This window comes from Condylura cristata, unplaced genomic scaffold (assembly GCF_000260355.1).
Source record: "Condylura cristata isolate star-nosed mole 26May11 unplaced genomic scaffold, ConCri1.0 scaffold00008, whole genome shotgun sequence".
NCBI classification, from domain to species: domain Eukaryota; kingdom Metazoa; phylum Chordata; class Mammalia; order Eulipotyphla; family Talpidae; genus Condylura; species Condylura cristata.
The window spans coordinates 59,132,199-59,144,998 of record NW_004567109.1 but is presented as its reverse complement, the minus strand read 5'-3'; the positions used below and the strand labels follow the sequence as shown (position 1 = coordinate 59,144,998).

The 12,800-nt window shown below is 47.6% G+C and overlaps 1 protein-coding gene across 1 annotated transcript in view; it reads right to left on the bottom strand.

Annotated features, from left to right (window-relative positions):
- The window catches only part of NEURL1B (neuralized E3 ubiquitin protein ligase 1B), a 41,617-nt gene that overhangs the window by 5,886 nt on the left and 22,931 nt on the right, over positions 1–12,800 (bottom strand). The window contains exon 2 of the mRNA XM_004679222.2: positions 11,669–12,220. Coding sequence (XP_004679279.1) covers positions 11,669–12,220 — 552 coding nt within the window. The remainder of the gene's footprint in view (positions 1–11,668; positions 12,221–12,800) is intronic.

The following is a 12,800-nucleotide window of genomic DNA, read 5'->3' as shown; positions in this document are numbered from 1 at the left end:
GGCACGGGTGAGGGTAGGGCCACCCTGAGCTGCCACCCGCGGGCCTCCCCCAGGCCCACCCTGCCCTGGTCTCTTCTTTTCCTGGTTCAGGGTGCCAGCGTCTCCAGGAACTGCAGGTGCCAGAATTGGATGGAGCATGGTCCTGTTTACTGACATAGCTAGCAACCCCCTCACCCCTTATCGGTGGCCTGTGGTGGTAGAAGACATCACCTGCATTATGTTGAGGGCAAGAGACCACACTGCATAATCACAGAATACTTTCCGGCTGATCTGCTTTACAGCGGGTTGGTTTTCGCTAATATCTTATTGTGCCTAGTTTATAAAATTCATTATAGGTATGCATACATAGGGTTCATTGTGATCCCCGGTTCCAGGCAGCCATTGGGCATCCTGAGATGTATGAGAGTGGAGAGGTGTACCATAGGGTTTTTATCTTAAGTATGGGCAGATAAAGCCCATTTCTTCTTCCACCTCCGATTTTCTCCTTTTTTTTTCTTTCTCACCCTTCTGTCCCTCCTCAACATTCTATTTTTGAAGATGAAATACTATGCAGCCCTCAAAAAGAAACTCATGCCATTTGCAGCATTGTGGAAGGAGCTGAGAGGGATTATGCTAAGTGAAATAAGAAAAAAATAAAACTCAGAAACTCACAGGCCGACCATAGATCTGGGGCCTATAGCAGGGGTGGGGTGGAGGAGAAGGAACAGAAGAGGGAAGGGAACAGCATAAAGGATGGTGATGGTTCATGGGTACTGTGGTGGTGGGAGCACTATGGGGACAACATCTGAAGGGAAAAGTGATGTAAGAAAGTGAAAAAAGAAAAAAAAGGCATTTGTCTCCCTCCCTAACTGCAGGAGAAAGAACAAACCCTTGTATTTGTGTCTTACAGTGTGACAGGTGCTACTTTGAAATGGCTCTCAGTGTTATCTCATTTAATTCTCACAAAACCTGTACTGTTACCCAACATTTAGCAAAGTGGGGAGCTGAGGCACAGAGGGGTTAAGGAATATGACCAACATCACACAGCAGCTAAATGGCAAAGCTGTGCCTTGGATCTGGCCAGCAAGTGTTTTCTCTGAAAAAGTGTGGGTGTGGGCCTGATGAGCACTCCAGCATTGAATGTGAAAGGTTTCTATAAGGCTGTTTCATTGTATAGGACAGGAAACTTCAAGTTTGGGGGCTTTGTTTTTGTTCTGTGCTTTTTTAAAGTCATAGGAAAATAATTTTGAACAATTTTTAGTGACTTGAAAAAATGTTCTTGGTACATGTGTTACAGTTAAATAAGGAAGCAATGCAGGGCTTCATACTTTGGTAGCTTACTTGTTGACTGTCTCCCAACCCAGTGTAAGTCCCTGGAGGGCAGGGTATACAACAGTCTGTTTCCACCATATTATCAGTGCTTAGCAGAGTGTTTGAAAAACAGCCTTATTACGTAGTTTACTGGCTGAGTCAATGAGTGAATGAAGTCTCTAGAAGAGACCAGTTGCCACCCTGAATAATAAATCAGGAAAAGTCATTAAAATGTTTTGAGGTCTTTTTAGTGATAAAAATATTCTTGTTAACCATATGTAAAAAAAGACAAGTTAAAAAAAAAAATCAAACTTATAAAAAAAAAAAAAAGACCCTTCTAGCCAGGATCTTGTTAAATGTAATTTATATCACTTCTGTAATTTATATCGTGGGGAGAAAGTTCTTCCTCTTGAGTTTTCCAAATGTGAAATTAAGTCATAATGAACATAAAAAAAGCACTGCCTAGCCCCTGGGGAGAGTATGCTACCTTAGTCCTGACCCGTGCCCTCCATGCTGGCAGCATCTGCAGAGTGTTCGGCCAGTTAATTCTGTCTAGGCCTGCTGATAGTCTGGATGGCCTCTGGAAACTTTTTGGAAACTGTTTACTTTTGAAAACCAAATATATTACATATTAAAATAGTATGGATGCTGATTACCAAATCCAACAATTATCAATTCATGGTCAATCTTGTTTCATTGATATCCTACCAACTTTATATTTTTTTTTAATTAATCCTATACATATTATTTCTTCTGAAAAAAATTTCAGCATTTCCCTAAAAATTAAGGACTTCAGACATATATGAGAATATGCTTTCCTCTAGTTTGTGTAAATGAAGATGCAAATAAAGTCTACCCACTTTGTTACAGATTGCCTTTTCATCTCTTCCCCTTTCCCCTGCATTTTTTGTTATAATAATTTTTTTTTTAATTTTAGTGGCCAAAACTTTATTTCACTTAAACTGGATATATAGCTGCTTTTAGAAAATCACAAGGGCTGACAACAGTGGGCCTGAATTCTGCTATGATAACAAGGGGCTAAAGCTTCTTTCATATGTTCCGATTTTGATCTCTCCTTCCCCATGGCCCTGAGGTGGCCCCTCTTCATCCAGCTCAGTCACTTACTTGGTATCAGAGGGCATCTGGATGTGTATGTAGGTCTTACCATAGGAGATGTTTCCCTATGACTTGAGGGGATTTGGTTCATTAAAAAAGAATGCATGTGCGTGCGTATCTGTATCATTTTATTTATGTGACTGGGGAGGCAAGTTCTGTAAAGAGAACAATGGGTAATGATTTCTTGGGGGGTAAGATGATCAGAGTTACTTTTGTATCCAAGATTTTATGAGAAAAACCCCAGTGGCTTTTATAAAAGTCAAGTGTTTCAATGGAAATTTAATAGGGTGGGAAAATACCTATAACATCACATTAAGTGAACAAAAGATGAAACAAAACTGAATATATAACTTGATTCCAGTCTTGTGGGAAAGGTATCTAGGATGTACAGGGAAAATAAAGGAGGAAATACATCAACAATGTGAGGATAGCTATGTCTTTATAATAAAGTTTTCAGATTTTCTCTGATGAATGTGGATTAATGTTATTATAATCAGGGGGAAAAAGTATAGAAATAGACTAAAACATGTCCTTTTTTCTTCTTTTTTTAAAAAAAGCTTTTGAGACAAGATGATATTACTGGGCATCTCTTGGTGTAATGAAATTCCCCAGGCTCCCCTGCTCCTCTCCCTCCCACCCCCAAACTCCTGCTGCTTCAGCTAGACCAAGCCTGAAAGCATTGGCTGGCCCTAGGCTTCTGTTCCTCACCCCAACACTCCTTGTCCCTAACCCTTCCACACAGGGCCCCCATTCCCCTTCAGTGTAGCACCCTAATTAAAAGCATGTTGTGTGGACAGGGATACTCAGTGCCAAGTTCCTGACTTCAGCCCTTCCTGCTATATGACTATGGTTAAGTCAGTTCACCTCTCAGACTTTCAGCTTCCTGAGCTGAAATGGAATAATGATGTTACCCAACACCTCCAAAATGACTGGCCTTGCTCAGTTCTTAGATCCTCCCAGCATGCTACTCACATCCCTCCTGTGATGTTATGGAAATTAAATCAGATACTTATAAGAAGTGTTACAGAGCATGGCACAAACTAAGTGCTCAGAACTTTCATTTTTTATCATTATACCTCATCACTGATTGTGTAAGACCACTCCCCATGTGCTAAGCTCTAGGCATTATGAAGAGGTGAGTGAGCTGGCCAGGCCCCTGTGTCCATGGAGCTCCCATTCCAGGGGAACAGACTTCAGTGAAGCATCTGAAAGCAAGCTCTGAGCATAGCCTGATGAGCACCAGCAGGAGCCACCATAGTGCATGGCTCCATAAAAGGCACATTTCAGCGGTGGAGTGCTGAAACTGAGGTGAAGCGTGTTACCCCACATCACACAGCCAAGGAGTGGCAACACTGGGATTCTCCCAGTGTGTGTCAAAGGGGCATGTGGTCAGAGTGAGGCCTGAGAGCAGATCAGACAGGCATCTCTGACAGTGATCTTTGGGCTAAGACCGGAAGGCCAAGGGAGAACAATCTGTGAAGGGGTGAGAAAAGAGCCCATGCAAAGGATCAGCATTTCTGAGGCAGTGAAGCTTGATATGTTTCCCAGTAAGCACTTGGCCTGCTACCTGGCCCACAGAAGCCCCTTAGAAAAGTTTGGATCATTTTACATTATCTTTAAACAAGGAACTTTGTCCCTGTCAGGTGAGACAGGCTCAAGACAGCACAGCTCCGGCCTATACTAGACACTTCAGAATCTCAGACTGTATTGGGAAGAACCAGTCGGCTACAGGCCAAAACCCCAACATGGAAATGCTACCAAGGGGGCATAAAGACCCTGCCGCTAACCTGTGATGCCTCCACACCCACTCTCTGGACAGGATGAAGGACTCAGCTGTTTTGAGCACCTGCCAGATGCAACTCCAACTCCACACTCATCATCCCCATTCATTCTCAGCATGAGCCCGTGTGGCCTTTGAAATGGGCATAATTCAGAGGGGAAGAACACCAGGGCTCTGAAACGTGGGTGATTTATTCAAGAACACACAGACAAGGGTGACAGAAATGGGGTTCCATTTCAGGTGTTGCAACTCCAAAGCCAGTTTCCTTGACAACTAGCAATACTGCCTCCACAGTGACTGGCCTTGCTCAGTTCTAGAGCTGCCCAGCATGTCCACTCAGCCCCAAGCCAGGGGACTACTATGGCACCTCAGAAGAGGGGATCCAAGAGGAGGCCCCTTCCTCCCACAAACACCCACTGGGCACTGTTACAGCAACAGTCCCCTGGACTAGTTGGAATAGACATTCTGATCCTCCACTCTCCCTCGGCCACCTCCAGGACCTGCCTTTGGGTCTGGGGTCAAGCTAGGGTCTTTCCTTTCCTAACTTTGGTCAAAAACATCTAGGGGGCTGGAAATAAGGGAAAACTTACGTCCCAAGGGAAGCCATCTTTGTGAAGATGAAAACAAAGGCAGGAAGAACTGGAGACGGAGAGGGTCATTTATCAGTCACTTCATTGTCTCCAAAGACTGAGTCGGACATGCATCGGCGCAGAAGTGACAGGACAGGCTGACAGAAAGGACATGGGGCAAGGAAGAGAAGAATCCAGAATGGAGTTCTGGACTGACCAGGTGGGTGTTCACCCACTGACAATGGGGATGGCTGGCTGAGCATGTTTGGTGGGGGACCCCTCTTGGACACCCGGAGATGTGGGTAGGCAGAGGGAAGTCTGGAGTTCAGAGGAATCCAGATTTGGGACCCAACAGCTTAGAGATGGGATTCAAGGCTCAGATGACCTGAGGAACAGGGTAGAGAAGGAGAAATGACCTTGCTCATGACCATCTGTTATACTTTGAGCTGGTTCAGGCACTTTTCTATATGCCTGTTGTATTACATGGTATAACAGAAGGGAGAAGAGAGCCCAGGCCAGCGTGCTGGTGATCTCAGCCTATACGCAGAGGCAGGGGGCAGTAGCAAGCTGAGGAGGAGCAGCCAGGGAGGTGGGAGAAAAAGCAGGTCAGAGAGGCAGGGAGAGGTCACCTGTGCCAAAAGTGAAAGGCCAGGTGCAAGGCCTGAGATGTGAGCTCTGGATTTGGTGGTGCGGAGCTGAAAAAGGGTGAGCTTGCAGGCCAGTCCTGTGAAAACAGTGAGGGCAGCTCTGTTGCAGCCAGATTTCAACCTCTGTACTGAACATGTACAGACCCTTTTTTCTTGTCATTATTCCTGAAACAATACAGTATAATAATGATTTACATAGCACTTGCACTGTACCATAGGTATCACATGTAATCTAGAGATGGTTTAAAGTAACAGGAAGGTGAGCGCAGGTTATATGCAAATACCACATTTTATACATTTTATACCACATTTTGCATATCTGTAGGTTTTGATGTCTGTAGGGAACCAGATCTCCCCAGGATGCCGGGGACAACTATTCCTAGTGGTGAACTTCAGCCAGAAGATGAAACGGAAGGGTACAGACGATTACTGCTAGAGATACTGGGTTACCAAGTTGGAGACCTGCAAAGTCAGGCCAATGATGGTGATAGTGATAGCGACAGGGATCACTCATGGGAGCAATGTCCATGACCAGGGAGGAGGGGAGGGGAGCAGAGTAAAAGAGCGATACATTTCTAGCTGCTGGCATCCCATCTCTCCACCTCGCCCATAGGTCGGGTGACTGTCCTGCCCCCACCTCTTTCACTCATTACCTTGAAGAGGGAACTAACCTGGCTGGCCACTCTACCTCATCTCCTGGCCCTGGAGCTCAGTGAGGTCAAGCCTTGACTGGTAGCTAGACCGTGGAGGAAAACAGTTCTGTTGAGTTTAGCAAGCTGGCAGGACATGAGACTGGAGCTCCTGGTGACCTCTCCCAACCCCAGAGGGAAAGCCCGCTGAAGATGACACCAACAGAGATTGGCATCAGGACAAGAGGTATACCGAGGCAGGCTGGGATTCCAGGCACTGTTCCTTGGGCCAGGCAGAAAGCCAGGCTTATAGGCAGCTATTCCCTGGAGTTTTCATTTTTAATTTGCTGGTTTTAAAAATGTGATTGAGTAGGTTTCTGTCACTTATAACCAATGATACTTGACAACATGGCCTTAAATAACCTAGTCCTGGCTGGTGCTGTCCGTTGAGTCTGCCCAGCTTTCTGCCACAAGACAGAGGAAGGACAATGGGCCTGTGACACTAGCCCTCCTGAGCTGCCCAGAGAGGGACAGGAGTGCCCAGGAGAGCAGTGGACCCAAAACTCTAGGAAAGGGACAAGGTGACAGGAGGGAGAAAGGTGTGCACAGCCTAGTTAACCTTCCTTCCCTGAGCCCAGAATTGCTAAATTTGGCAGGAAGTAATTTGCCTGGGTTCAGTCCCTTCTCTGTGACCCAAAGGGGCATCTAGAGAAATCTCAGGCTCTCGGCACCCAGGGGACCGGACCCAGCCAGACTGCAAGAGCAATGGGCTGGGGTGGTTGGGCAACCCAAGGGCCCTTTTTCCTTCCTGTTTTTTTTCTGGGCATGAACATTAGGGTGGCAGGTCTGTGGTTTTTAACATTAGCTTTTAAGTTGAGGCACATGCCAGCTGACAGGTTGCTGTGTAGGTCTGAAAGCCTGTTTAGGCGTTCCTATGAATGCCAGACAGCATGTTTCTTCAACCAACACTCAGATCTAAAGGAAAGGCAGGCCAGGTGAGAGACCAGTAAGTGCAAAGACCCTGAGGCATGACAGCTGGCTGTGCTTGGGAGAGGCTGAGAGGCTGATGGCAGGCAGGCCAAATGTCCCCAAGTGGGAGGCCCCTAGGGAACAAGAATCCAGATAAATCCTAAAAAGGGATGAGTAAAAACAGAGAAAATAGATTCTTAGCACAATACCATCTGCATAGGAATAGAAAACCTATAACTAACTCTACCTATTTCTTTCCTTTTGTTTCTTAAAGATTATATTTATTTTTGCATAGAACTGAGTTTGGGGGTGGGATGGGGAATAAGAAGATTCACCAGACACAGAGTGGGGAGCAGAGCAGGCAGGTCTTCTGAAACACTGGGGGAGCAGCGGGTGAGGCAGGAGAGGTCTGCTGTGCCATGCGGGTCAGCGCCACAGCCGGATGAATTCAGGCCATCGTGGATGGGTGGCCCCGTGTCCTTAGGCTACCATGGAGGCCTTTACCTATTTCTTAAATATATGTTCAAGGGCTTACATGGCCAGGGAAGCATGCTTGGGGGTGGGGTTAGGGGTGAAGAAGAGTCAAAGAGAACATGAAGGGGAGTTGCGATGCTACCACGCCCCAGTGGGAAAGATGGAGGAGCTCTTGCAAAAGGTGGTGGTGTGATCATGGCTCTGGCCATGCCCTGGAGCCACTAAGGAGCCTTGAAATCTGGCTGTGTGGGGAGGTTCTAATTTAATTGGTTGGGATGCAGGCTGGCAAGTGGGATGCTCAGGGCTCGCCATGTGACCCCCATGTGGGGCCCAAGCTGAGGACCACCGAATGAAATACAGATGCACCTGGGTGCTAAGTATGGTTCTGCCACTCTCCAGCTTGCTATTTGCCTTCTCTGGGCCCCAAATTCTTTAAAAGGGGCCATGTCACCCTGTCTTGGGTGAGAAGAAGGACTCCAAGGCCTGGTCACGTGAAAACAGACCTCTGGCAGGAGAACAGTGAGCTGCAAACACAACTCCACTGGGTAAAAAATGTATACAAGGCTGATGAACCCCTTTTTATGTCTGAGAACGAACTTTGGTTCAAGTTTTAGGCAAATACAGTGCACACAGTGGGGAAGATGTTACCCAGAAAGGGCAGCCAGACAAAGTACCGGGTGCTGGTTACATCTGAATTTTAGGTAAACAGATTATTTTTATAAGCATGTCTCAAATATGGTATAGATATATTCGTAGTAAAAACTGCTATTTTTCTGAAATTCACATGCAAGGGCCATGCTGTATTTTGCCTTATGTTTGACAGTGTGACCCAAGATGCCACTTTTGTTTACTGGTTTTCTGGTTTTACCCAGTGGATCCAACTTTAGGAGGATGGGAGGGGTCCCTATTCTGGACTTTTCTATTCTGGGGTTTTATAGCTGGGGATCTCTAAAGGAACTATGTCACTTTCCTCGTGAGGAAGGGGAAGCCAGAGAACTCTGGAGAACCAAACACCGGAACCTTTTATTTATCCATTTGGTACCTTAGACACCACCCTTGGGAAGCCAAGTTCTCTCAGGAACTGGGGAGGTGGGACCCCATTTTCAGGGGGAGGTGGTTTGTGGTTCTTCTGTTTCCTGCATCCAAACTATACAAAGTCATCACTGCCTAGCTTAGTTTTTATTTCTATTGTAGTTTTTTTATCCTGACTATAAATCATTGTTGATAATTGTCGATAACATAATCTCTTTATGTAACTAATGTCAACTCACCCTAACCCAGGGAAGGATACAGCTAATAACTGATCCTTGATCATCTGCCAGAAACTTCCCTCGTATCTCATATTACCTTCAGAAAGGAAATGAACTGTATTGCCCTTTATGACTACAGAAGCAACACAGTCTTTACATATATACTTTTAAGTGATCGCTCATAAAGGTATAAAGAAGGGAGTGAGATTGACCCATGACCCAGACAGGGACTGCCTCCTAGTGGCAGTTCCCCCTTTCACCTGTGTTGAAAGGTCCTGAGGCGCTGGGCCAGCCCTTCCTGCTCACTGGCACAGAGCGCCAGCCTCAGGCACTGCTTGCAGGCACGGACGACCTCTCTCACCTTACACAGACTGCCCAGCAAACACTGTCTCTCCCACCCCTCCAGGGGTTTGGGGTTCCGTGGGGTTCATTACATGAACCAGCGAGTGGGGGAGAGTCTCTGATTCCTCATGGGCTTATTCAGCCTCATTAAGTCATCACAGGCTGCTTCCAATTTGTATTTTTTTAGGACTCCTAATCCACTTGCGCTGATTAGGAAGTGGTAGTGATTTCTTGGCTGTAACTGGAGCCATGGGTTGTCTGAGGAGCAGGTGAATAAGGTGTGATTGTTCCCAGCTCCAAAAGAGTGACAAGAGATGGAGGAGGTTTTAGAGAATGACATCTCCTGGGGGTGAAATACCAAAGGCTTCCCTGGAAAAGAGTATGGGGGGAGGGAAGAGATGGTTAAGATGTCCAGGAAAGGCCACAGCTCAGCCGGTGGATGGCTGTTCACAATTCAGTCTGCCTAAGCCTGGAATTCAGATAGGTGCTTTGGTCCTCATGTGAACCCCAAAGATTCTTGTTTCTTAGCTGTGATTTTTTGTGTTTTCCATGTGCCAGACATGGTGCTACATCACTCTCATACACCCTCTTGTGTAACCTTGCCAACACTCCCATAAGGCTGGTGCTATATTACCAGCCCATTTTCCACAAGATGTGATTGACGCCCAGAGAGGTTCAGCCACCCAGCCAAAGCCACACAGTTGACAAGTGAGAGTCAGGTGTGGGGCTGCGGTCACCCCCTGCTCTTCACCACTCAATAGTTCTACTTTCCTTCTTCTGGTGGCAGGGAAAAGGGTACAGCTAGGTGACTGGACCTTTCCCTCTTGTGGGATGGGCATGGGAGCTGGGATGAGGAGTCTGAGTCAATGTTTTTCCTCAAGATGCAGGATTGAAAAGCCAGAAACAGCCCAAACATTCAGCTAAACCAACTATGGTCCATCCAGATCAGGGGATATTACCCAGCAATAAAAAGAAATAAATTATCCATATTCACAGCAGCAATACAGATGCATTTTCAAAATACCATACTGAGATAGCTAGACACAAAAGCACATAAACAGCTTGGTACCGTTTACATGAAATTCAAAATAGGCACAACTGATCTATGGGAACACGAGGAGGACTGGCTGCCTCTGAGGAGGGACGGACTCAGAATGCTCTTTAGATCTGTGGCTTCATGGCAAGTGGCTGACATGGAGGCCTCTTTCCAGGTGCCCTTAGAAATCTGCCCATTTGCTCCCCTAGAAATTGAGGCTAGGTTGGTTCAAGGGCACCCTGCGACTCAAGAGCTAAGGTCTCAAACAGAAAGCAGGTGCATGGTTGTTTCCAGGGGCAGGTGGGAGGAAAGGACACCCACATCACCTTTGGGGTGATAACAGAGGTGATGGGTACCAACTTACCAATGACTTGTGCATTTTAAAGTGGTTAAGAATTTTACCTCAGTGCAAAAAAGTAAAAAAAAAAAAAAAAAGGTTTTAAGATAAGGACAGCAAATTTCTCCTCCCTTGAGTTCTCACTTAAGGGAGTTCAGCATTCAGGGTTGCCACTTCGGAGGAGTCAGGCCAAATGTGTCTTGGAGTCAGGCCAAAAGTGTCTTGGTGTCTGCCTGCCTTGAAAAGCCCTTAATGGGCCATGAATCCCTTTAAGGTGGGTTGATACATAGTGTTAAGGGGAAGGATGTCCCAAAGGAACTCTGCAGAGTTTTGTGGACTCCACCCTGTACTTCAGCTTTCTGGACTTTACCCCCTACTCCAGTGATTGGAAACTACAACTCCCAGCAGTACCAGGGAGAGAACTGTGAGGACCCCAGGGCGGAGCTAGCAGGAATTCTGGGACATTTGGGAGATAAATAGGGTGTGATTGCATCTTTCACTCTCTCTAGGGAAGCAGCTCTCCTGACCAGAGTGACTCGTATGTTCAGTCAGCCTAGCCATAAGGTATTCATTCCAGTTACTTTGTATCCCGCTCTCTTTCCCTGAGTTGTTTCTATTCCTTTCCCCTTTTGTAAATAAATCAAATCCGTTATTGACCCTTTTGTGTGTACCTGCAGTGTAACTGAATATTGAGCTGTGTGGGTGAGGCCCCACAGAGAGGCGGCCCAGTCCACTCTGGGCTTCCCTGTAACAATAACATTGCTCACACCTGGGCATTGTAGACAGTGAAGAACTAGGGTGCAAGTTTGACTGCTGAGTGACAAAGCAGATTTGTGGGTGAATGAATGAATACACAGATTAATGGATACATGAGTGGGCAAATGAATAAATGCATGCATGGGACAGTGAATGAGTGAGTGAATGCGCAAGGAACAGAGTGAATGAGTCTGGAGCAGAGTGTGGGCTGTGGACACAACCTGGGTGCATTCCTGGTTTTGCAATGCGAGTCATTAAACCTCTCTGTGCCTCAGTTTCCCCTTCTGGTAATATAAAATGGGGTAGGCAGGTTGTTAGGCAAATATATGAGTATAAATTGCTTAGAACATCGCCTGGCAAAATGTGCCCTCTGGAAATGTTTGTGATTGTGAAATATACACCCCTGCACACAGGGCCCCTCTACCTGGTCACATGGGGGTAGTACCCAGGTTCAGGGGGGAGCCATGACTCACCCAGGAGCTGCACTTCGTCGGTGATGCCATAGACGTCGATGAGCGCCCAGAGCGGGCCGCCCACTGCCACGCCGCAGTGGAAGAGCACCGGCTCGCCATCATTGACGCTGTAGAAGACGCGGCCGTGGCGGTCTGCCCAGTAGGCCAGCACGGTGTCGCGCAGCGCCAGGTTCTCGGGCAGCGCCTTGGCCCAGTAGCCGGGCCGCGTGACGAGGTCGGGGCAGGCGTACTTGGGGATGTCCTGGGCACTCATGAGCGACGGGTCGTGGGCGGTGAAGCCGAAGCGAAGCGCACCGCTCCAGCCAGGGCGCACGGCCACCAGGCGCAGCCGCACCTGCTCGTACAGCCGAATGGGCCGCTGCGTGAACGTGACGCCGTTGCAGAAGCTGTTGCGCCGCGTGGCCCGGCGGGAGTGGCCGTCCAGCCGCACGTTCTTGCCCTTGGCCTGTGCGTGGAAGCGCGGCGCTTCGCCCAGGACCGGCCGCCGCTCGGGACCCGGACCGGGGCCGCAGCACGGCCTTGTAGCCAGGAGGCGCGCGGGCGGGCTTGAGTCTATGAGAAGATACAGGTAAGAGAGTTAGGTTTTCTGTTGCCTGGATCTCATCAAATGGTCATTTCCATTTTACATTCCATCTTAAGTAGACTGGTAATGGAGAAAGTTTCAGCCTCCAGTCTGCCCAACAGCGCTAGGACCAGACTTCACAAGTTGTGTGTGTATGTGTGTGTGTGTGTGTGTGTGTGTGTGTGTGTGCGCGCGCGTGTGCGCGCGTGCTGGGGCAGGTGCCTGTGTGGAGGTGGGCTGAGGTACTGCTCAGAGTTGTTTCACTCCCAGACAGACCACTGTCCCAATGTCACAACAGCCGGGCTGGGGGTCATCTTGTTACAGGGTCACTCAGTGTGAACTGGGCTGCCTGTCTGTGGGTCCTCACCGGAGCACTTAAAATTTAATTGTGCCAGAAAGCTGGAGTAGGGGGTGGAGTCCACAAATACGCAGAGTTCCTTTAGGACATCTTTCCCCTTAACAATCTGACTTCCATGCCTAGCAAATCCCTTCACATCTAGAGGCCATTTCAGGACTAAAGAACGGTTCAAGGCATCAGAGGTCAAAGATTCCTAGGGAGTAGTGTGGTGG